The 25,015-nt window shown below is 58.4% G+C and overlaps 1 protein-coding gene across 6 annotated transcripts in view; it reads right to left on the reverse strand.

Moving 5' to 3' along the window:
* Nucleotides 1–16,127: 16,127 nt before the first annotated feature.
* Nucleotides 16,128–25,015, reverse strand: part of TTC7B (tetratricopeptide repeat domain 7B) — a 304,954-nt gene continuing 296,066 nt past the window's right edge. For all 6 annotated transcript variants that reach the window (XM_059890973.1, XM_024998170.2, XM_024998169.2 and 3 more), the window contains one exon: nucleotides 16,128–17,210. In XM_059890973.1, the coding sequence (XP_059746956.1) occupies nucleotides 16,989–17,210 (222 nt within the window). In that variant the 3' untranslated portion in view covers nucleotides 16,128–16,988. The remainder of the gene's footprint in view (nucleotides 17,211–25,015) is intronic.

Raw genomic sequence — 25,015 nt, forward strand, 5'->3', positions numbered from 1 at the left:
GTGTGTGTGCAGGAGTGTGTGCAGGGTGTGTGTGCAGGGGGGTGTGCAGGGGTGTGTGTGCAGGGTGTGTGTGCAGGGTGTGTATAGGGTGTGTGTGCAGGGTGTGTATAGGGTGTGTGTACAGGAGTGTGTGCAGGGGTGTGTGTACAGGGGTGTGTGTGTAGGGTGTGTATGCAGGGGTGTGTGTGCAGGGTATGTATAGGGTGTGTGTGCAGGGGTGTGTGCAGGGGTGTGTGCAGGGTGTGTATACAGGAGCATGTGTGCAGTGATGTGTGTGTGGAAGAGTGTGTGCATGCAGGCCAGTTGCACGGGCTTGCCCAGACTCCCGGGCTCCGGCAGGCCTGCCCCTATGTGCTGACTGCCTCCAGCTCCCAGGGCACAGGGGCCTGCCTCTCCCTTTTCCAAAGCAGAGTCCACAGCAGCCACAGTCACAGCCCAGGGGACACACAGCTTCCCCCTGTTTGCCCTGCTGCTGTGCTGCCCGGGCTGGTCTAGGCTGCCACTGGCACCAGCAGGCGGGTTTCCTGCCGCCCCCCCCACCCCCCGCGCCTTGGCGGGCTGACTTTGCTGCACCTGCTTCCCTCTCCTTTGATGCCAAACCCCCAGACAAGGAGGGCTCCTCAGACTCTTCCGGCCGCGCCAGCCCGGGGGTGGGGTGGGGACCCTGTGTGAGAGCGAGCCGGCGAAGGGCGGCAGCAGCTCAGAGAGACGTTCCAGGCTCCTCGCCTGCCCTCACCCCCGCTTGTCGGAGAGGACCTTTCAGTCTGTCCTGAAGTCAGGGTCCACCAGGACCTCAGGCTCTGGCCCAGAGGTCGCCCGTCACTGCAAACATGCTGGGAAGCCCCCCACTCTCAGCTGACGGGACCCGCCTCCCCTCCTCGCTCCTGGTCCTCACCTGCCTTTCTGCGTCTCTGGTGGGAGAGTACCCCCAACCTGGAGCTCAGGGCAGTCCCGCTTTCTGGGCCCGCCCGGCCCCTCCGGCCCCCCAGCTGCAGGCCTCCCTTGCACAATTTTCTCACAACAAGAGCACTGTCTTGCTGTCCTCCCCCCAGGGAGTCTTTGATCCAACTTGGGCCCTGAGCCAAAAAGTCACCAGAAGAAGGCGCAGCCAAGGAGAGGGGAAAAGTGCTCTTCTGACAGGACAGAGCTAAACGCTGCCGCACGCCGAGGCTCTGGCCTCCCCAGGAGCTCAGGGAGCTTCTCAGGGTGGGCGGGGGTGGGCACAGGGGGTGGCTGCCATCCAGCTGGGAGCCCAGCTTCACCCCTGACTCGAGCTGAGTGGGGGCCAGCCCCCAGGGCCGCCGCCTGGCCCCTGGTGTGGAGCAGCTCTGGTGAGGCAGGCCTCCCGTGGGTCGCAGCTCCCATGGCTCGCGTATGTGTTTGGGGGGACACCGACCTGCGCCCCTTGCAGGACAGATGACCCCAAGGCCTGGGAGCGGTGACCTGCCCAGTGCCGAAGAGTAGCTGGGACAGCCCTGGCTGTTCCCACGCCCCCTGCAGCCCTCGAGGCTGACCCTGGCCTCCAGGAGACGGTGCAGAGTCGAGGCAGCGGCTCTCAGAGGCGTCGCTCCCATCTCGCTGTGTCAGCCCCTTGCTGCAGAAGCTGAAGCCTGGCGTGGGCTCTCTGGCAGGACAGGGGTGAAACACTCGGCTCCTGTTCCTCCCTGCATCTTGCCCAAACCAAGTAGTTGGTGCTTTTTTTTTTTTTCGTTTTGGCTGCTTCGGCATCTTAGTTCCCTGTGTGGGGATCGAACCAGTGCCCTCGGGGGCGGAAGCACAGTCTTCATCACTGGCCCTGACTTCCCAGGAAGTCCCTGAAACTAGCTGCACGTGGGGCTGTTGACTGAAAAGATGTTCACGGCGAGAGTTGCGAGTTAAGTGCTATTTGGGGCAAAATGAGGGCTGCGGCCCGGGGCGGCGGCCCCTCAGATGCTCTGGGAGAGAGAGCTCCACAGAGGCGGGGGGAGGGCAAGATATAGGAGGCGGGTGAAGGGGAGCTCAGCGCAATCAAGGACTCATTTTACAAAAGGCTCTCTGCCAGTCACGAGGCGCTGACGTCACCGGGGAGGGATTTAGTGCTTCTCTAGAAAGGAGGAGAGGCGAGGATGAGGATCACGAAATGTGTTCCTGCAAACACCCAGCTGTCTGAAGACCTGCTCCACCAGACTCCCCGGGCGCAGAGTGCCTCCCGCACCCTGGGCCCCTCAGCGGGCGTTGAAGGGCGCAGTCTCCACAGAGGCAGATGGCAAACGCCTTGTTGTTTGGCTGCTGGCAGTGCTCGTGGCGGCGCCCATTTGCAGCCGACAGACCCAGTGCTCTGGGTCTTCAGTACATGATCCCAGTTGCTTTTTACAACAAACTGGCAGCCTAGGGCCCCTGTCACCCTCCCATTTACAGCTGAGTGAGTTGGGACGGCAAGGGACAGACCCAGGGCCACACGGTGGGACTCAGACCTGGGCCTCTGACCCGTGTCCAAGGCCTCTGACGCAGTCCTCCCTTCGCTGCCCCCAGCCACGTGCTGGTGGGAAGGTGTGAGCTCTCTCTGCAGGGCGCCTGGCGCGTCGTGGGCGCCCAGTGGCCGTGGCACGGAATAGAGCCCCGGCAGACTGAGCAGACGTAGCAGCAGGGCGCTGGTGGAGATGTCACGGAGGAGACAGAGGAGGCGGAGGCTGAAGCAGTGGTCAGGGGGTCCCGGTGGCTCAGACGGTAAAGAATCCGCCTGCAGTGCGGGAGACCTGGGTTCAATTCCTGGGTCCAGAAGATTCCCCTGGAGAAGAGAATGGCAACCCAGTCCAGTATTCTTGCCTGCAGAATCCCATGAATAGAGGAGGCTGGTGGGCTGCAGTCCGTGGGGTCACAAGAGTTGGATACGACCGAGTGACTAATGCTAATCCTGTGAATAATCCCAAGTGCAGTTTAACGGTCTGCTGTGGTTATGGGAGGAGCAATCCCAGAACCTGGAGTTTGTCTGCTCAGGAGGAGGGACAGGCTGGGGTCCGTGAGGATGAGGTCAGGACCTTTCAGGGAGTAGCTGAGCAGAGTACAGGGGTCTGTCAGGGAGACCCAGCCGGCTGGTGGCAGGAGACCCCACAGGCTGAACGAGGCAGGCAGTGGCTGGACAGCTTCCTCCAGGCGCTGCGTCCAGCTGGGAGTCCAGACCTAGAGATGCCCGGCTCTTGTGGCTTCCGCTGTCCTCCAGCCACAGCCCTCCTCGGCCTCTGGAGCTTCTGCTGAGAGCCTGCCCCCATCACCTGTGCCCCAAGGGAGCATCACGTTCCCCGAGGGGAGTCAAGGCGGACCCCCAGCCGGACACTGCCCCTTCTTGAAGCCGCCTCTGGGCCCCACACGGCCCCCTGCCCTCCTGACCTCCGCGTGACACCAGATAGGACCAGGCCTCTCAGAGAGACCCACCCCTCCACCAGGGAGGGGGACCTGAGCCTGGGTGGGTTGCCAGGGCAACAGCAGCCCTTGGGGAGGCAGGCCTGATGGCTGAGCAGAGGCGGGGAGCCGGGTGCTGGGGACTCACAGCCAGCCCCCTTCATGCTTAAGTGCTGTTAGCCGATGTGTGTGCCTGTGCATGCCCGGGTGTGCGAGCAGGAGTGTGCAGTGGGGTGTGCGAGCAGGAGTGTGCAGTGGGGTGTGTGAGCAGGAGTGTGCAGTGGGGTGTGCGTGCCCTGGTGTGTGTCTCTGTGGGACCCGTAGCCTCGATGCTGCGGGGGAAGGGGAGGGGAGGGAGGGAAGGATGCCTCGGCGGACGCTTCCAGTCTCTGGGATGCAGTTCACTGTGTAGATGAGGAAGCTGGGCTCACGGTGCATTCTGCCCACAGCATCTCAGGGAGAAGGTGCTTCCCCGGGCCTCCCAGCTCCGAGCCCAGGCTCTGCCCCTGAGTCCTCTGCCCCGAATCACACATTTCTCTCTGTCCTGATGGACTGCGTGCCTGGCCCTCTTGAGTAGAGCTCCAGGCTCACCGGCTGTCCCTGCTCCTGGGGCAGGTTCGGGGCAGCTGTGTGGAGGCCCCAGGCAGATGGAGTGCCTGTGTAGGGCAGAGCCTGGGCCCACGGGGCTGAGGGTTGAGGGGAGGTGGTTGGGGAAAGAAGAGTGGGTGCCGGGCTGGATCCCACCCGGTCAGCTGAGCACTGGAGGCTGAGGGTTCCGAGTCCCCTGCATTCTTCCTGCTGTGCCCCCATCACCAGGAGGGGTGTGTAAGCGGCCCCTGACCTGCAGCCTCATCGGAGGCCAGGCTCCTTCCCCACCCGGCTCGCTCAGGGAGAGAGGGCGATGTCCTCCGAAGGACTTCCGAAAGAGCTGGGGGACAGAGGTGGGTCAGGCTCCCGTCCCAGCCGCTCACCAGCCTCGTGACCCTGGGTGCACTTCTCATCCCTTCCAAGCCTTGGTCTTTTCACCTGTGACAGGGCACCGCCAGACCGCCCAGGCTGCACGGCAAAGTACCCCACATGGGCGCTTAGACAGCAGACCTCCATTTTCTCAAAGGTCCAGAGGCCGGACGTCCGAGAGCAGGGCGTCACGGGCTGGTCCCGGGGCTTGCAGATGGCCGCCTCCTCCCCGGGTCCTCAGTGGTCCTCCCTCTGTTGGTGGCTGTCCTCATCTCCTTTCTTATCTCCCTCTCAGGTTGGGTGTGTCCACCCCCATGGCTCTGTATAGACGGCTCACGTCTTTAAGGCCCCGTCTCTAAATGCAATCACACTCTCAGGTCCTGGGGTGGGCCTTCAGCACCGGAATTGGGGCTTGTTGTTGTTCGGTCGCTAAGGAGTCGAACTCTCTGTGGCCCCATGGACCGCAGCCCAGCAGGCCGCACTGTCGCCCACTCTCTCCCGGGGTTTGCTCGAGTTCACGTCCATTCGGTCACTGATGCCATCCCGCCGTCTCATCCTGGGGGCGCTTGCAGCTCAGTCCCTGACAGACGTGATGAGAGTAGCAGTCTCAGGGGTTTGCTGTGAGGGTTAATCACCACAGAGCGGGGCCTGGTCTGGGGTCTTCACACATTGTGTCTGTGACCTTCACGCCTGCGGGGAGCACAGGCCCGCGCCCCCGGGGAATGGGGGGCCCAGGGCTTGGAGCGTGGCCTGGGTAGGCCCTTGGCTGGGGCGCAGCTTTCTCAAGCCTGCCCTGTCCACTCCACTGCAGGGAAGGGCAGGCGGGCACCATTTCCAGGGGCGGTTTCCACACCCTGGGCCAGCGGGCACAGCCCAGCCTTAGCGCGAGTGGGGCACAGAGCAGAGCCCTGCACTTCCCGGATGGGGAAACTGAGTCACGAGGAAGCCGTCACTGCAGCAGGGGCTGGGGTGCACCGGGGCTGCGGGCCTCGCCTGTGTGTCCCAAGCTCCTGGCCGCGGGCCCCCGGGCGGGAGAGGAGGTGGGCCTGGCCTGAGCAAGGGAAGGGTCCCCGGGCCCCGCCTGCAGCCCCGCCCCCGAACCCGCCCCCCGGGCCGCCGCCTCCCCAGCCGGCAGCCAGGACGGGCTGGGCTCCTGAAACCATTCCTAAAAAGGAATCGGGCTGCGGCGGTCCGGCTATTTTTAGACAATTGTGTTGAAAAATTCCCAGAGTACATGCAGCATCATGCACTTTCTTCTTCAGGAAGAGAGTAGAGAGGGAGCAAGTGGGTACCCTCCTCTACCGGGAGGGTCCCCGCAGCGCGGAGCCCGCAGCCGGACCCAGGGCCTCGGGCCGGGGCGGGGCTCCCCTCCGTCCCTCCTCATCCCGGGTTTTCAGGGGGCTGGGGGCCACGATCACCCCAAGTTACAGGTGAGGAGACTGAAGCCATTGGCCCTTGTCCTCATCCTCAGTCTTTACTTAAAAAAAAAAAAAGCTTAACATTTTTTTCTATTCCTTTAAAAAATAGTTTATTGGAATATAGTTGATTCACAACGTTTTGTGTTTCCGATGCAGCACAGTGACTCAGTCACACACATACACGCGTGTCTATTCCTCAGATTCTTTTCCCATACAGCCGTTACAGAGCACTGAGCGGGGCTCCCTGTGCTGAACAGTAGGACCTTACTCCTCATCTGTTTTATATATAATGGTGTGTATATGGGGCTTCCCTAGTGGCTCAGCAAGAATCTGCCTGAGATGCAGGAGATGTGGGTTTGATCCCTGGGTTGGGAAGATCCCCTGGAGAAGGAATGGCAATCCACTCCAGCATGCTTGCCAGGAGAATCTCATGGACAGAGGAGCCTGGTGGGCTACAGTCCGTGGGGTCACAACACAGCTGGATGTGATTTAGTGACGAAACAGCAAACAGTGTGTCTAAGTCACTTCCAATCTCCAGATTTGTCCCTTCTGCTGCCCCCACACCGCCACTTTCCCCACTGGTAACCGTAAATTTGTTTTTTACATCTGTGACTCTTATTAAAAAAAAAAAAACAACTCTTAAAATGATATAAATGGACTTATTTACAAAAACAAAAGCAGACGCACAGACTTAGAGAATAAATTTATGGCGACCAGAGGGGAAGGATGGGAGTCTGGGAGGGACATGGACACACCGCTGTATTTAAAATGGATGACCAGCAAGGACCCGCCGTATAACACGGAATTCTGCTCAACCTTATGGGCCAGCCTGGACAGGAGGGGAGCTTGGGGGAGAAAGGGTACATGTATGTGTGTGGCTGAGTTCCCTCCCTGTCCATCTAAAACTATCACAGCATTGTTAATCAGCTATACTCCCACATAAGTTAAAAAACCCAACTTTATTGGGAGTATAATTGACGCACAGTAAGCTGCACATAATTAAATGCTTCAATTTGATACGACCTTCGTTTAAACCAGTGGGGCCAGCACCGCAGTTCAGACAGCGAGCACAGCCGTCAGCCCTCAGACCCCCGACCCTCTCCGCAAGCCCACCCCACCCCTGCCCCCCATCGTCCACTCCCTCCTGCCCCCGAAACCTCGCACCTGCTTTCTGAAACTGCCTCACTTGCATTTGGCAGTATTTTCTGTAAATGGAAGCCCATAGTCCGCCCTCTTTTTATGACTGGCTTCATCCTCATTCCGTTGAAATACACGCATGTTGTCGTGTGTATCCGTAGCCCACTCCTTTTTATTACCCCGACGACCTCATCACGTGAATGGACTGCGGTTTGTTTCTCCATTCACGTGTTGACGGATTCTTGAGCTGTCTCCGGTTTGGGGCGATTATGAATAAAGCAGCTCTGGACATTCATGGACAAGTCTTTGTGTGGACAGATATTTCCTTTACGGTAAATACACAAGAGGAATTTCTATGTTTAACTTTAAAAGAAACTGCCACGCTGTTTTCCAAGGTGGCGGCACGGTTTTGCATTCCCACCAGCAATACCCAAGGGCTCCAATTTCTCCGCTTTGGAGCCAACACTTGCTCTTGTCTGTCTTCTGGATTCCAGACGCCCCAGCGGGTGTGAAGCGGTACCTCGCGGCGATTTTGATTTGCATTTCCCTCATGACAAGGATGTTGAACATCTTTCCGTGAGCTTGTTGGCCCAGATTGCACTTCTTCCTTAAATAAGCGTTTAATTTGGGGGTAGTTTTAGGTTTACTAAAAAGTTGCAAAGATGACATTCTCATATACTGCTCACCCAGTTTCCCCTAATAGTAACCCCTTATATCACCTGGGATGTTTGTCACGACTAAGGAACCAGCATTGCTATACTGCCGCTAATTAATCTCTGATTTTAATCCAGGGTCACCAGTCCGCTACACTGATCAGAACTGACACCACGTTACATTCTCCTGCTCCCATAGGCTTCTCTGTTTGGGTCAGTTTCTCTGACTTTCCTTGTTTTCCACGCTTCTGACAGTTTTGAGGAGTATTGTTAGGTATTTTGTAGAAAGTGCTTCAACTTGGCTTTCTCTGATGTTTTCTCATGATCGGGGTGGTGGGTTCTGGGACCAAGAGCCTTCTCTTCCCTTGGTATCGAGGTGCACGCTGCCCGTGTAACCAGCCGCTGGTGATGACCTGATCACTGGGTCAAGGCGCCGTCTGCCAGGTTTCTCCCACTGCTGTTGTTTCCCTCTTTCCAGACTCTGCTCTTTGGAAAGGAGCCGCTGGGTCCAGCCAGCACTTAAGCTCCCTAAGCCTCACTTAGATTCGAGCACCTTCTGTGCCAGGCCCTTCACGCTGACACTCCTTTAACCCTCCGCTCCACCACAGTCCCTCTGGGAGAGGCTCCAGTTACCCCTAAACTCAGCGATGATTAGGGTTACAAAGGATGGTTCATTCAAAGCCTTTCTCACCCTTTTAACAGATGAGGAAAGTGAGGCCCGTAGACAGAGGTGACTCACTTATCACAGAGGTGGTCTTGGGGCCCTGGGCCAGGGCAGAGGTCTAGAAGGGTGCCCTCCCTGGTCCAGAGTAGGCATCTGTTGGTAGATGAGTTGGGCATGTGAGGATTGAAGGGTGCAGACCTGCTTGTGATGTGGTTTCTCTATGAGCAGTGAAGAGTCATCGGGGCACGTGTACCGCCCAGGTGCCTGCCCAACAAGACCCCCTCCACCCTGCTGGGAGTCTGGGATGCCCCCAGACTGGCCGTACAGCAGAGAGGCTGGCTCCACACAACCCTCCGAGTGCTCGGGCCCCACAGTGGGCAGACATGGTCACTGCCTACGAGTATAAACTGGGAGGGCAGTTTGTTCACACATATCAAGGGCATCAGGCATGTTAATAATGATTCTGCTCTGGTTCCCCCAGGGAGGCCATGGATGGATCGTGGAGTTGGATCCTGGATGGAATACAGGTTTTGCTCTTTCGAGAGTCCCTTTACTACCCCGAGTCTCAGTATTCTGATTTATAAAATGAGGGTGGATTTGAGAAATGCTTTTTTTTTGGTGAAATGGGTGGTGTTAAAGTGTGGATCAATCCACCATCAGGGTGGATTGGTTAGCAAAATTGTACAGATGCCTCTCATGTGCCCAGTAGCCCCTGGCCATGCAAACCTCCGTCTAGTTCTATGTCCAGACGCCTCTGAGGTTTTTGTTCCCTGGTCAGACTAGGGGAGGGGGGAGCTGAACTCTGCTGTTGGAATCCTGCTGCGTCCGCTGTAGTGGACTCTCTCAGGAGACGCCAGGGAACAGGCCCGGCCGTGCAGACTGGGCGCCCGCTTTGGCCCCCGCTTGCTGACGGAACGCTCTGTGGCTCAGTGTCACCGCCTCGCAGAGGGCCCCCTGGCCACTCGACAAAACCACCACCACCCATCGCTTAGAACTTGCTCCCAGCAGCACCACCCACCCGGTAATTAGCTCATTTCTTCACCCCTCTGTTTGCCATCTGCCTCCTGAGTTCCTACCAAGGCTGTGAAATCTCAGGCCCACAGGAAGTGCCTGAAATTCGATATCTAATACGGGAAGTCACCCCTGGGACTCAGCTCCACAGCAGGCAGGGCACCCAGAAACCTGGGGAGTCTGGGCGGGGGTCTCCCTGCCTGGCAGCTGCACCCTCCTGGAGCCGCTGGGTCAGCAGAGCTGGGGTGCAGCTCTGTCTGGAATGACTTCCTTCTGGCCGCGGCCTTGGGGTGCGGCCTGGAGAGGGATGAGAAACCCACTGGAGCTGACAGGCGTGTTAAACGGTACTGACGACGGGGCACACGTGCCTGCCGAGAGCAGGGCTGCTTTTGCACACACCTGAAATCTTTGCAGTGGCCTTGTCCTGCCCATTCGACGGATGAGAAAACTGACTCAGAAGTAGGGACCCCGTCCCCGCAAGGTTCTTCGGAGAGTGGGCGTCCAGGCCCAGATTCCAACCCCGGCCCCGGAGGCTGTGGACACGGGCCTGCCTCGGGCTGCTGCAGACGGGGGATCTGCGGCTCGGGGCTGGCCTCCGGCTCCTGGGCTCGGCCCTGGGCGGCAAAGGCGGGGGCGTCAGCGGCGGCTCTGGGGGCGGCCCTGTGGGCAGGGGGCCCAGCCCGAGCCTCCGGCCTCCTCGGGCAGAGAGGAGAGGCTGTGAGCCTTCCTCTGGCTGCAGGCAGTCCTGTGAGGAGGCGGGGACAGAGCCCCCGTCCCTCAGCCTGGCCCCCCTCGCCCAGGCGGTGTGCTTCCTCGAGGTTACGGTACAGCTCATGGCCCGGGAGGCCAAGTGGCCCCCCACGCGAGACAGGCCCTGCAGGCCCTTCCCCCTCTGGTGACGTGACGGGCGGGGCTGGGACTCCAGCCAGACCTGTGAAACCCGCTGCCCCGGGGTCACCAGGAAGCCCTATTGTCCTCAGGGGCCAGGGGGCGACCAGCTGGAGACCGAGGAGGCAGGGGCAGCCGGCTGGGGCTCCTGCTGCCGACAGACGGGTGCACGGCACCCCATCAGCTGTGCGCCCCCTCCCCGCGGCCGGCTCCACCCTGGCCCGAGCCTCTGGGGGCCTGGCCCCCGGATCCCTAAGGCTGCCTGCTGACCCACGCCCCAGCTGGAAAGGCAGGCTGAGCAGGGGCCCGGGGCTCAGAGGGCCGATGACTCGGGTCACCCCAGGCAGGCACAGAGCTGGGACCCCGGGGTGCAGCCACAGAGACCCCCGAGGAGCCCCCGCCTGCCCCAGACGCTGGCGGCCGGCCCTTCCCTGTCCCATCCGGCCGTGGCAGGGCGGGGGCAGCAGGAATGAGCTGACCGCAAGCGGGGTCAGCTGGCAGCGGGGACGGTGGCCGTGCTGAGCGTCCATCCTTGGGGAGCGGCCATCTGCCTGTCCCCTTGGCGGGAGACTGGGGTCCCCCAGCCCAGCAGGGTCTGCCCACGGCCTGTCTGCACCCGGACAGGACCTCACGGGCTCAGGAACTGTGGTCCAGGGCTTCGGGCGCTTCCAGAGAGGAGCGGGTGAGGCCTGAGCGGCCGGTGGCCATTCCCCAGTGGGGCAGGGGCGGGCAGGCAGGAGTCGGCACGGGTAGGAAGGGCTCTGTGCAGAGAGCGGGTTCCTGGTGGGAGGGGAGGTGGGAATGAGGGGGAGGCGGTGACGGGGGACCATCCTGCCGCCCCCTCAGCTGGTGCCCGCTGGGCCAGGGGAGCTGGTGGGGGGGTGCGGTGCAGGGCTGGGCCAGGCTGCAGATGGGGTGAGAGTCTGCCCCGGGTGCCCGGAGCTGACAGCGTGAGGGCTGATCTCCAGAGAGAGGGGCAGGGCCTCCCGGGGGCAAAGGGACGGGCCACCCTGGGATGACCGCACGCCTCCAAGGAGCTCGTGGGACCGTCCGGAGGAGTTGGGGGCTCACACGGGCCCCAAGTCTCCCCTGCAGGCGGGGAAGGGCCGGGGGTGGAGGTCTCCCTTCCCACTGGGTGGCCCCAAGCCTGTGCCCTCTGCGTCCCGAGAGTGAGCTGGCCCCAAGGACCTCCCCTTGAAGGAAGGCCTCCCTGCCCCTCACTCCGCCCCCACCCCTGGCCCCCATGCCCCGTCCCCTCCAGCTCAAGGGGGACGCTGAGCCCCTGGCCTCAGGGCCTGGTGCCAGGACTGCAGGAACCGCGGCCCCGACGGCCCTGGCTCCGGCCTGTCAGGGGGCCTCTTCGCTAACACGCGGTGGGCGCCTTCTCAGGAATGGCCGCAGCTTGCGGCCCGTGCCCCCCTCATTGTGCAGCGAGCTGCAGGCCTTCCCTCTGCTCTTGACGCCCCGCCAGCCTGGCCTTCCCCCTTCTCTGCCCAAACAGCTCACCTCAGCCGGGGCAGCCACGACAAACCTAACCATAGCCTGGATGGCTTCAACAGCAGACTTGCTCCTTCTCACAGCTCTGAAGGCTGGACAACCATCAGGAGACGGGCAGGTTCGGCCTCTGGTGAGAGGTCTCCTGCTGGCTCCCTGCCGGTGGCCTCAGCTGTGTGTGAGCTCTCTGTGTCTCTCCTTACGGGGCCACTAACCCTACTGGGTCAGGGGCCCTTCCTTCTGACCTGATTTAACCTTAATTACTTCCTTGGAGGAGCCATCTCCAAGCACACAGAGTGGGGGTTAGCAAATACATTTGGGAGGGCGCACAGTTCAATCCGGGGCTTCCCAGGGGACTCAGTGGGAAAGGACCTGCCTGCCAATGCAGGAGACGCCAGAGATGTGGGTTTGATCCCTGGGTCAGGAAGATCCCTGGAGGAGGAAATGGCAACCCACTCCAGTGTTCTCACCTGGAGAATCCCATGGACAGAGGAGCCTGGTGGATTACAGTCCATGGGGTCGCAGAGAGTCAGACACAGCTGGGAACACACACACTCAAGTCAATCCATAGCTGGGAGCACACACGTGCACACACACACACACACGTCAATCCATAGTATAACTCTTGTCCAGATCATTGCTGATGTCTGTGGGGCAAACCCAAGGGTCAATTCCTAGATGTGCCCTACTGGAACCATGGGGCATGAACACAGCCAACCAACCACCCTTTCCTCCTTAAAATTGGGTTTTTTAAAATTGGCCTCTGAGTCTCCAGTCTCCTTTGGTGCTAGGAGGTCCTGCCCTGGCTTCAGTGTGGGGTCCACCTTGCCGGACTCTCCCCACGTTGCTTGGGGTTGGGGCACGTGACTCAGGCCTGGCTTGACTCATCCTTCATTCACTCGGTCAGGGAACTAGGTCCCACATGCCACATTAAAAGCCTGAATGCCGCAGCTAAAAAGACCCCACGTGCCGCAACTCAGACCTGCTGCAGACAAGCTAAAAAATAGAATAGAGGACACTCAGGGCTGTCAGAGGGCTTCCCTGGTGGCTCAGCTGGTAAAGAATGCGCCTGCAATGCAGGAGACCTGGGTTCAATCCTGGGTTGGGAAGATCCCCTGGAGAAGGGAAAGGAGAATTCCATGGGCTGTAGAGTCCACGGGCTCGCAGAGAGTTGGACAAGGCTGAGAGGCTTTCACTTTCAGGGCTGTGAGCGAGTGGATCACAGGGCTCGAGGTAGAAGCAGGGAACTGCCGCAGCACGTGGGGGCTGGGGCATGGCGCTGGGAGAGGTGGAGAGGCCTCAGATGGGATTTGCGGAGAAACGACAGGATTTCCTGAATGGTAGAAGGCAGAGGCGGCAGGTGGGGTTAAGGACAAGGAGAGGCAGTTGGGAGCTCCCGCATGGGGAGTGAGTCTGGTGATAATTCCCTGTGCTTCTCAGGCCCCGTTCAGGCACAAGTGATGGAAGGCTACACTGCTGGCTCTAAGCGAGACAGAGAACGCACTGGTCCCCAGGATGGAAAGCTCTGGGGCTTTAGTTCTCCGTGATGACTCTGGAGTTTCTCTACTGCCCCACCGTCGGCTCTGAGCTGGCATCAGTCCCAGGCAGGCCATCCCATGCCGCCAAATGGCTACCAGCAGGCCCAAGCTGGCATCTCAACAGGATGTCAAACCCAACAGAAAAAGAGGCTTTTTCCTAACGTTTCCATAACACAAGTCCTAGAGGGGCCTTCCATTGGCCAAGCTTGGACCAAACATCCAAACCCAGTTCAGTTCAGTCCAGTCACTCAGTTGTGTCCAACTCTTTTCGACCCCATGAACCACGGCACACCAGGCCTCACTGTCCATCACCAACTCCTGGAGTCCACCCAAACCTATGTCCATTGAGTTGGTGATGCCATCCAACCATCTTATCCTCTGCTGTCCCCTTCTCCTTCTGCCGTCCATCTTTCCCAGCATCAGGGTCTTTTGAAATGAGTCAGCTCTTCGTATCAGGTGGCCAAAGTATTGGAGTTTCAGCTCCAACATCAGTCCTTCCAAAGAACACCCAGGACTGATCTCCTTTAGGATGGACTGGTTGGATCTCCTTGCAGTCCAAGGGACTCTCAAGAGTCTTCTCCAACACCACAATTCAAAAGCATCAATTCTTCAGTGCTCGGCTTTCCTTATAGTCCAACTCTCACATTCGTACATGACTACTGGAAAAACCATAGCCTTGACTAGATGGACCTTTGTCGGTAAAGTAATGTCTCTGCTTTTTAATATGCTATCTAGGTTGGTTGCAACTTTAAATTTCATGGCTGGAATCACCATCTGCAGTGATTTTGGAGCCCCCAAAAATAAAGTCTCTCACTGTTTCCACGGTTTCCCCATCTATTTGCCATGAAGTGATGGATGGGACCAGATGCCATGATCTTGGTTTTCTGAATGTTGAGCTTTAAGCCAACTTTTTCAGTCTCCTCTTTCACTTTCATCAAGAGGCTCTTTAGTTCTTCTTCACTTTCTGCCATTAGGGTGGTGTCATCTGCATATCTGAGGTTATTGATATTTCTCCCGGCAATCTTGATTCCAGCTTGTGCTTCTTCCAGTCCAGCGTTTCTCATGATGTACTCTGCACAGAAATTAAATAAGCAGGGTGACAATATACAGCCTTGACGTACTCCTTTTCCTATTTGGAACCAGTCTGTTGTTTCATGTCCAGTTCTAACTGTTGCTTCCTGACCTGCATACAGGTTTCTCAAGAGGCAGGTCAGGTGGTCTGGTATTCCCATCTCTGGAAGAATTTTCCACAGTTTATTGTGATCTACACAGTCAAAGGCTTTGGCATAGTCAATAAAGCAGAAATAGATGTTTTTCTGGAACTCTCTTGCTTTTTCGATGATTCAGCGGATGCTGGCAATTTGATCTCCGGTTCCTCTGCCTTTTCTAAAACCAGCTTGAACATCTGGAAGTTCATGGTTCACATATTGCTGAAGCCTGGCTTGGAGAATTTTGAGCATTACTTTACTAGCATGTGAGATGAGGGCAATTGTGCGGTAGTTTGAGCATTCTTTGGCATTGCCTTTCTTTGGGATTGGAATGAAAACTGACCTTTTCCAGTCCCGTGGCTACTGCTGAGTTTTCCAAATTTGCTGGCATATTGAGTGCAGCACTTTCACAGCATCATCTTTCAGGATTTGAAATAGCTCAACTGGAATTCCATCACCTCCACTAGCTTTGTTCGTAGTGATGCTTTCTAAGGCCCACTTGACTTCACATTCCAGGATGTCTGGCTCTAGGTGAGTGATCACACCATCGTGATTATCTTGGTCATCAAGATCTTTTTTGTATAGTTCTTCTGTGTATTCTTGCCACCTCTTCTAAATATCTTCTGCTTCTTCCATACCATTTCTGTCCTTTATTGAGCCCATCTTACCATCACTAAATTATAAGGCTCTACGGTTCTGGATGCAAAGACTGGACCTTCGAGTTCACCCTTGAGCCATGTGGATGGAGTCTGGGCTCTCCCGAGAGGTGGGATGCTCTGGAGGGGAAGATGCTGGACAGGCAGACAGGAGCCATGCATGGGCTGGTGCACACAGGATTTTCCAAGGTAAAGTCCTGGCACGGAGCTGGCCTGGGAGAGAGTGGCTGGTATGGAACCTGGACCATTATCCTCGGGGGGGCCTGGTCTCCTGCCTTCTCAATGCTGAGCTGGGTGGGTCTCCCACCACAGTCCTGCACAGGATCTCAGGCTAGGCACTCACACTCTAGCCAGGGCTACCCACTGCCCCACTGGGCACCGCCCTTTCTTGTCATTGCCTCACACTGCAAGTCCCATGACTATGACCACCCATGGGAGGCTGCCTGAAGTGGCAGTGCTGACATTGGGATGCCTGCCTGCCCTGCCCACAGGGAGCTTTTGCCTGCAGTCTCTCCCCAGACATCAGCTGCACTCTCACCGGCCTGCTCAGTGAGTCAGGGAAGTCATGCCCAGCTTAGGCAGGGGCTCTCAAGGCTTCAGGGTGCTCCCAGCAATGCGGGGCCACCACACTGATGCTCAGCCAACCAGCTCTGGGGGATTAGGGAGGCCTGCTCAACTTCTCTCTGGTTCTTGGTGTCTAGTCTTTACTGTCCAATCTGTTGGGTAGAGCTTCACATTTGGCTCCAACCCCCTCATACACCTCTCTTCATGGTGGCAAGAGGGCTGCTGCCATTCTAGCCTCACAACTCAGGTTCAGGTGTGAGAGAAGAACAGCCTTTCCTTGCAGCTCCCATCCTAACTGGACCACTTCAGGTCACATGCTCACTCCTGATCGTCTGTTGGAGGGAACAGCTAGATGTTGACTGGCTAGGCCTGAGTCACAAGCTCCAATTTCAGGCAACACGGGAAAGGAGAATTGCCCCACTAACATCAGGGCCGGACCTCCTCATTCCAAGGGCTGAGGAGTCCAGGGAAGCCCCCAGGCACCAAAAGCTCCCTATTCTATGAACTGAGTATTAGGCTCTCTGTGGTCTGTGGGTTTTCATGAGAAACACAAGCTGTGGGTCCATTTAAAAATCATTTTATTATTAACATCATCTTTCCATTTAGCCAAGTGTCTGTAATGTATAAGGAATGTCGGTAAATATTCCATTTGAAGCTTCTTTGTACATATTTCCATCGATAAATAAACTCTGAATTCACATAAAAAAGTTAAACTTAAATAACTCATATTTCCTTCTCTTGTAACAGGCATATATTGGCAAAATATAAATATTCTTGGACTCAGGCTTTGTTCTAAGTGAGGACAGTAATTTATCACATGGTACAATTATTGACAACAAAACCAAGAAATTGTCAGCTGGTGTCCTGGCTTGGACTAGTTACTGAGGTGGGAACAGAAAATTCACATTTGGTTTCTGGGCCAAGGATACAGCAGGAGTGGTGATGGGGGGGAGCGAATAGTTTTCTTTACAGCTCTGATAAAAATAATCTGCTCTGCCACTGAATTTTAACTTTGAATACATTCTTCTACATTTGCGGATTAATTCCTTTCTCATGTTACTTAAAACTCAGATGTCAACTGACAAAATATGGCACGTAATCCATTTTGAACCACGTCAGTAGATTCGAGAACTATCATCGGGCTGGCGGGAACAGCAACAGAAATGCACGTTGAGGGCGGTGACTGGGGGTCGGCTGGGTGAGTCCACGCGGTCGGTTGCACACTTCCGGGGCCTCGCGCAGCACGCGGCCGTGTGCCCGAGCGGCGGGAGGCCAGGGCCGCTCAGGGCGCGCGGGGGATGACGGGAAAGGCGCGGGGCGAGGGATGACGGGAAGGGCGGGGCCGCTCAGAGGGCGCGGGGGATGACGGGAAGGGCACGGCGCGGGAGGGCGGGGATGTCGGGAAGGGCGGGGCAGGGCGGCTCAGAGCGCGCGCGGGATGACGGTGAAGGGCACGGCGGGGCTGCTGGCCTCCAGCTCCAGGGCCGTCAGGAAGCACTCGGTGGCTGCCGCGTCGTTGCCCTGAGCCTGCAGGACCTCGCCCAGGCCGTTCCAGACCTCGTGGGCCGTAGAGTTCACCTGCACCGCGTCCCGCAGGATCTTCTCGGCCAGACTGTAGCGGCCCAGCTGGTGGAGGATCAGGGCCTGCAGAGGCAGACAGACAGACAGACAGACAGTCAGAGAGACGACGCTCTGGACTCCGAGCTGTCCCTGAGCTTCGGCACGTTCCTCGGAGGCAGGCAGGTGTCTCCACCAGGCCGGGCACAGTGGAAGTTCAAGTTCTTCCTGCGCTCAGGGCGGGAGTCAGAAGGATCACTCAAACCATGAACCGTGCGAAGTCCCCGGCATTCAGCCATTTCCAAAGGTCCACCCAGGACTGCACCGCGTGGGCCGCCACGGTCTGTCTGCTGACACCCGCCCGCAGAGGGCTGTTTGCCATCTTTTACTTTTCTTTAACCTCAAGAAAAGTCACAACAAACAGAACAGAAATGTCAGTTGCTCACAGCCCCCACCCTGGCCGCACCCTGATCTCACGGTCCCCTCCGTGCTCGGCGCCCGCACAGCTGTCACTTCAGTTTTAGTGACTGCGCGCGTTGGTCCCCAAGTATTCCGCCCTCATCGTGTTTCCAGGTGGTGCGTCTCCACAACTGGTGTGTCTGGATTTCATCCGACAGACACTCATTTACTCAAGGACCCTCTCACGGGGAGACACCCAGGCTTCCCAGTCTCGAGCGACTGAACCACCCGCCCCCACCCCTGCGTTGCCTCGTTTCCCGTCGGGGCTGAACGGGAGCGGAGCCTCTCCTCGCCGCTCTCGCTTGCAGCGTGTCGCGGGCCGTCTTGGCCTGCACTGGTCAGACGAGCTTCAGGGTCACTTTGTGAGTCCCTCTGGCTGTGCGCGCACGACCGCTCTCAGAGCAGGGAGAAGCCTGACAAAGCCTCGTCTTCCTGCCCGGAACGCGGCCTGGCCTCCGGGCCTGCAGACCTCAGCCCTGCGCGTTCTCTCCGTGCCTCGCGTGTGGCGGGGCTGCGGCCGCCCGGTTTCCTCGAGGCTGCGCCTCGCCAGGGGCCAAGGGCAGAGCCGGGCTGTGCTGCCCGAGGGTCCGCTGCGGCCCGAGCCACAGCCACCGGCGCCCTGAGCCCACACTCCAGGGGGCTCCGGCCTCCGAGATGAGCTCCTGGAGCGGGTAGGGGCGCTCTCGGCAGGCAGCCCCCAGGCCCCGAGGGCTGTGCCTGGGTAGTTCTCAGGACCAGAGAGCACCCTGACGGCCCAGAGCCGTCGGCACCTCTGAGCACCCGACTCGGGGCAGTGAGGCTGACCCGGGAGCCTGTGGTCAGAGGGTGACGGCCGGGACACCCGTAGCCTCAGCAACGAGCGCGCCTCGGTCCTGGCGGGGCAGGTTCCTGACTGAGGAGGAGGAGCAGGAGGGCTCAGGTGGAGGGAGGCTGCCCTCCCGGGGCAGAGGACAGTAAGCCCAGGGTCAGGTCCCCTCTCGGAGGGGAAAACTCCAAGGAGAATAGCATGTGTTTGCCTTCTTAGTAACGTCATCATATCTAATGACGCCACAGGGGCCTCCCTGGGGGCTCAGACAGTAAAGAGTCTGCCTGCAATGTGGGAGACCTGGGTTTGAGCCCTGGGTTGGGAAGACCACTGGAGAAGGGAAAGGCTACCAACTCCAGTATTCTTGCCTGGAGAATCCCCTAACTGAGGAGCCTGGTGGGCTACGTCCATGGGGTCGGACATGACTGAGCAGCCGAGCACAGCACAGCACAGCAGACAGGCTCAGAAAGGCCTAGTGTCTCGCCCGAGGTCACAGGGCCCAGGAGGGTGGAGCTGGCAGCTTCTCAGTGCTCGCTGCTGCCGCTGGCACTGTGAGAGACCGGCCCCCGGGCACCAGCCCAGCTCCAACTGAGCAGAAGGGCGCCCACTGTGCTGTGGGTCCCTCCCAGCCCCTCCTTCCCGCATCTGTGATGGGGTGGCTCCCCTCGAGGGCACAGCCTTTCTCCCCTTTCTCTGCTGTTCAGAAGCACCCTGCATATTCGCTCAAGGACTGGGGCGCTCCTTGCCTCTCTCTGGGGGCCACAGGCCGGCGGTCACCTTGAGGCTCAGGGTGGCTGCAGACGCTGAAGGACTGGGGGTCCTGTTAGTCAGAAAGCAGACCTGTGAGATGAGACTCAGGAGCACCGGGACCTTGGTCCAGCAGGGCCTAGAGGTGAGTGCTCCAGCAGCACTGCCCTCACCCCGCCCTACAGGAGTGGGGACAAGGACACCGGTCCACTGGCTGGTAATTTTGTTTCGAAAGTGGCAGCTGCTGGATCTTGGAGGCTCCAGGGGCACAGGGCAGGGACAAGGGCACCCCTCCCAAAATGCCTGCAGGAACCAGCTGTGGGCTAATCCGACCCACTGTCCTTAGGGCTCGCCAGCTAAGGGCCTTGTGATTCTCAAGAGTTCTTACCGGCGTGGGAATTTCTAGCCCATCCCTGGACTTATATTTTGAACGTAAGAACAGGCTCCCATTTCCAGATGACCTTGAAGCTTCCTGAGCAATCTGTTTAGTGGAATTAATTCCTAAAGCCAGGGCAGCTTGGGGAGGCATCACAGACTTGCCAGGGGCTGCCAGCTCACGCTCGGCGAGGGAATGAAACATCGGCCTCTCCCCAGTCCCCGAGTGAGCCAAGGGTGGCTCAGAAATCAGGCAGAGTGAGGGCAACCAGAGCAAGCTCCGGCCGGGGGCTGAGTCAGTGCTAGGGGCCAGCATTGCTGGCAGGGTGGCCAGAGCTGGGCTGGCACCTGGACACGCCTGGCCATCAGGACTGAAGCGCCTCTGGAGCCCCTCTGTGTCATGAGGGGCTTCCATGCGCTCCTGTCCCTGAAGCCCCCTTCATTCTTCAGGTCCCGCTTTCTCTCTTCTCCGAAGATCAAGGCCTCACCCCCTGAGGCTGGCAATCCGCTGTGCTCACCCCCAGCCAGGCCCTTTCTCCCAGAACAGGCCTCTTGGCTCATCCAGGCCGATCCCTCAGCCCAGGTATTTCTGCAGGACGCAGCACCCACCCCTCCTCCACCTCCCCAACCTTGGTCAGTCTTGTCTGCCCCTTTCTGGAGCTCTAGTCCATCTGCCTGAAGCCCTGACAATCCCAAAGTCCAGGCCACACCAACCCCTTAGGCAGCACTGTGCATGTGTGTGTGTGTGCTAAGTCACTTCAGTCCTGTCTGACTCTTTGCAACCCCATGGACTGTAGCCTGCCAGGCTCCTCTGTCCACGGGATTCTCCAGGCAAGGGTACTGCAATGGATTGCCAGGCCCTTCTCCAGGGAATCTTTCTGATCCAGGGATCGAACCCACGTCTCTCATGTCTTCTGCACTGGCAGGTGGGTTCTTTACCACTGGCACTGCCTGGGAAGCCCTTAGGCAGCTCTACCCAGCAGCATATTAAAAAGCAGAGACATTACTTTGCCAACAAAGGTCTGTCTAGTCAAAGCTATGGTTTCTCCAGTAGTCATGTATGGATGTGAGAGTTGGACCATAAAGCTAGCTGAGCACCAAAGAATTGATGCTTTTTGAACTGTGGTGTTGGAGAAGACTCTTGAGAGTCCCTTGGACTGCAAGGAGATCCAACCAATCAATCCTAAAGGAAATCAGTCCTGGGGGTTCATTAGAAGGACTGATGCTAAAGCTGAAGCTCCCAATACTTTGGCCACCTAATGCAAAGAACGGACTCATTTGAAAAGACCCTGATGCTGGGAAAGAGTGAAGGTGGGAGGAGAAGGGGATGACAGAGGATGAGACGGTTGGATGGCATCAGTGACTCAATGGACATGAGTTTGAGTAAACTCCAGGAGTTGGTGATGGACAGGGAGGCCTGGCGTGCTGTGGTCCATGGGGTCACAAAGAGTCAGACACGACTGAGCAACTGAACTGACTGACTCACCCAGTGGCATTCAGCCGGGCAGGAGACAGAGAATTTGATGACTGACATAGTTCATTACCTTAGCAAGCAAGCACCCTCCCCCCATCAAAGGCACAAAAGCGCACACCCCAGCCGTGCACTGTGGACACGGATGTGGGCAAGAAGCTGTCCTGCTCTCAAAGCCGGGGACCCGGTGACAACCCCAGCGTGACCAAGCTGTGCGCCTGGCACTGGGGTCTGCCTCAGCCGCCGGCCAGACTGCACTTCACCTCTACTGTCTGCACGCCGGGGCCACAAGGCTGGCTCCTGCCCGAGACGCCTCTGCTGGGCTGAGCGGCGGACCTGAGATGTGGTTGCTGCGGCCCCGACGCTGGGCCCCCGCTCCTCCTCTGAGGGAAGACGTGCAAACGGCCTGCGCCTCTGCCAGCCCCTGCCGATTCCAGGGTCACCGGAGATGAGGGCCCGCTGGGGCCGGCCTCCCGAGCAGACAGGAGCCCTCGAGGAGGCGACTCTCAGTCCCTCTCTTCAGGCGCAAATGAACACAGCTTGCTAAGCTTGCAATTATTATAATCAGGTGTTTGGTACAAAGAAGACCTTGGTGAGGCACCACACTGGAAGTGAGGGATTAAATTAAACCTGTTCTTTCAAAGGAGACAAAAGGGACTTGGCGGGTTTGAGGATAATCAGTGTCTTCCTCACTCACGCTTTTACATGTGTGTGGAGACGGCTGCCCAGGGACGGAGCCCCTGGCTGCTTGCGGGGGCGCCATGCAGGGGCCCTGGCTGTGGGGAGCCCCTCTGTCCACGCCCAGGACAAAAGCCCCTTGGAGATCTTTTTTTTTTTTTTAATGTATTTATTTTCCTTTTTTTTGGGCTGCACCGCGTGGTCTGTGGGATTTCCGTCCAGCGACCAGGGATCGCAACGGTGCCCCCTGCATCGCAAGCAGTCTTAACTACGGGCCCCCCAGGGAAGAAGTCCTGCCTCTTGGAGATTTTAGACGTCACCGCGGGTCTCTGCCCAAGTGCCAAGCCAGCGCTTCACTTGGGGGTTCACTGGCTGTCGGGACACCCGCCCTATGGCACCGCTGCTGGGGGCTCCCGAGCTCGGGGGACCCACCAGGGGCAGCGGAGCGTGTGCAGCCCGAGGGGGTGGAGGCAGGTCGGAGCACGGGCCCCTGGCTCCCCGCATGCCCACGAGCCCAGCTCCACCACGGACTCGGGCAGCTTGCGCGGGTCCCAGGGGCTCTGCCTGCATCATGCGAACAAGGACTGAGACACGGGAGAGCAGCGAGGCCCGTATGAGGCCTGGGAGGGCTCAGTGACGGTAGCCTTCGCTGAACCGTCCCGTGGTCAACGCCGTGATTCTGAGCGACCACGGGGCAGGGGCTCCTGGAGGCCCGCGGCCGATGACCCGCCCCTGCCGGCCCTGCGCCCTCTCGGCCGCCGCCCGGTCAGATGAGGGAGCCTCCGATTCGCCTGTGTGTGTGCGGCGCCCGGGGCGGCCCAGCACCCCCGAGGGCCTCGGTGAGCGTCTGCTGGATGGATGGAGAGATGGATATGGGGACGACGGAGAGGAGGGAGGTGGGCCGGGGGCGGGGGGCCCAGCCCCCTTCCCTGCGACGTAACCCTGGCACCACCGGGGCCAACCTCTCAACAACCCTCCCACCCGTAAGCTTTGTCCGAAGAAACGCCGCACTGGCGTCCGCAGCCCTTGCCAGCCCCCGCTGCAACCCGGCTGTCCCGAGCTCTGTGCACTCGCCCTTCGTAGTGCGGAGTTTCCAGAGCGATGGAGACGTGACGCCACCTCTCCGTCAGGAGGTCTGAGCGCCTCTCTGACTTCCACTAGGAAGATGCGGAGGCAGCGGCTTCCTCCCTGAAAACCAGCGGAGAGGCGGCTGCTGCGTCTCTTTACACCCAATGCAGCCTCCACCCGGAGCCCCAGGACCTGAATTACTATCTGCGTCCCAAGGTCTGGGTGTCCTGCACTGGAGCCGGCAGGACCCTCAGAAGCTGGGAGGGACCCTCAGAGGGTGGCAGGACCCCCAGAGGACGGTGGGCCCCCCAGAGGCCGGGATGGCCAGGTGATGGGAAATCCTGTGTCCAGGCAGGCGATTTCACCATCAGCTGCAGCCTGAGACAAGGACTCATAAATTCAATGAGCTCATGCTCAGAAACACCAGCATCAACATCGCAAAAGCTCAGCGTGACGCACTGACCTAATTAAAGAAATGTCAGATCGAGCCAGCCCCACGCGCTATCAAGGGACATCCTCGAGAAGGCAGCTCGGGGCAGCCTGTGCAGCTCCGAAGACGTGGCGATGCTGGGTATTCTCCTCACTCTGAGGCCCAAGAAAGCTCTCGGTAACATTCCAGCCCATCTCCAGACTCGTTGCCCTCCATCTGCCATTGCAAACAAGTGCCCTGTTGTTGCCACCAAGAAGGACCTGAGTCTCCGCCAGCCCTCAGGAGAGCACCACAGTGCCCGGAAGGACCTCAGTGCCCCCACCAGCTCCCCACGCTCGCACTTTTCCACTGTAATGGCCAAGAGACTCCCGCTGACTTATTTAAACATCTCCCAGGTTGACTTATTTCTTTATTTTTATCGGCCTTCCCCAACAACGAGTCAGAAGGAGCAACAGCATGGGGCGGCCTGGAAGTCAGCGCTTCCCCACGAGGTGCCCGCAGTGGAAAGTCAGTGCTAATCACCCCCTGAGGGAGGCGCCGCCCCGCGTGTGTTTGGGAAGATGGTGCCCTGCCCCCCTGGGGTCCACTCCAGGCCAGGCCTCTCCCCTCCCCTGCACCCCAGGCCCGGGGACCCCCAGGGGGCACAGCAGCCCAGGAAGCCACCTGGCTCCCCCCAGCAGCTGGTGGGGTGGGGATGGTGGGGGAGACATGGCCCCACAGTCCAGCCAGCGGACTGGAGGTTCTCTGTGGTCAGGAAAACAGTTCACACGGGACTACCACATTGCTTGGGCTGCCCTGGTGGCTCAGCTGGTAAAGAACCTGCCTGTGATGCAGGAGACCCAGGTTCAATCCCTGGATCAGGAAGATCCCCTGGAGGAGGAAATGGAGAATCCCATGGACAGAGGAGCCTGGCAGGCTACAGCCCATGGGGTCGCAAAGAGTTGGACATGGCGACCAACACACACACACTGCACTGCTAAGCTGACAGGCTTCCTGGGAGAAGCCGACGGAGCGGGCCCTAGAGACCCTAGCCCCATCCCGTGGTCCCAGGCCAGGACCCCCTCCCAACAACACTGACACCCCCGTCAGGCCCCGTCTCAACCTGTCCTCAGACAGGGGTGGGGGGGTCGCACCTTTGAAGCATCACTACATTTGGGTCTGAACATTTATCACCAAGACAATGAAAACAAAGCCTGTCCTGTTATTTCCAGCAAAGAGTCCTGGCCTCCCCTGGGCCGGGAAGCGTCACAGTGGTGGAGAGCAGGTCCTCTCAGGACAGCTCTGCCATCCACCACCAACTGTCCAGCTTAGGCAGAGGCTAGAGAGAAGGACCTAGAAAATGAAGGGGTGGAGGAGGTGATCTCCAGATGAAAATTCGAGGATTTGGTCAAATTTTCCACCCAACAAGTATTTTTTGGAGCATCAGCTACATACCAGTGAAGAAGAACTAAAGAGCCTCTTGATGAAAGTGAAAGAGGAGAGTGAAAAAGTTGGCTTAAAACTCAACATTCAAAAAATGAAGATCATGGCATCTGGTCCCAAAACTTCATGGCAAATAGATGGGGAAACAATGGAAACAGTGACAGATTTTCTTTTCTTGGGCTCCAAAATCACTGCAGATGGTGACTGCAGCCATGAAATTCAAAGATGCTTGCTCTTTGGAAGAAAAGCTATGACCAACCTAGACAGCATATTAAAAAGCAGAGACATTACTTTGACAACAAAGGTCCATCTAGTCAAGGCTATGGTTTTTCCAGTGGTCATGTATGGATGTGAGAGTTGGACTATAAAGAAAGCTGAGCACCTAAGAATTGATGCTTTTGAACTGTGGTGTTAGAGAAGACTTTTGAGAGTCCCTT

This window comes from Bos taurus, chromosome 10, assembly GCF_002263795.3.
Source record: "Bos taurus isolate L1 Dominette 01449 registration number 42190680 breed Hereford chromosome 10, ARS-UCD2.0, whole genome shotgun sequence".
Lineage (NCBI taxonomy): Eukaryota > Metazoa > Chordata > Mammalia > Artiodactyla > Bovidae > Bos > Bos taurus.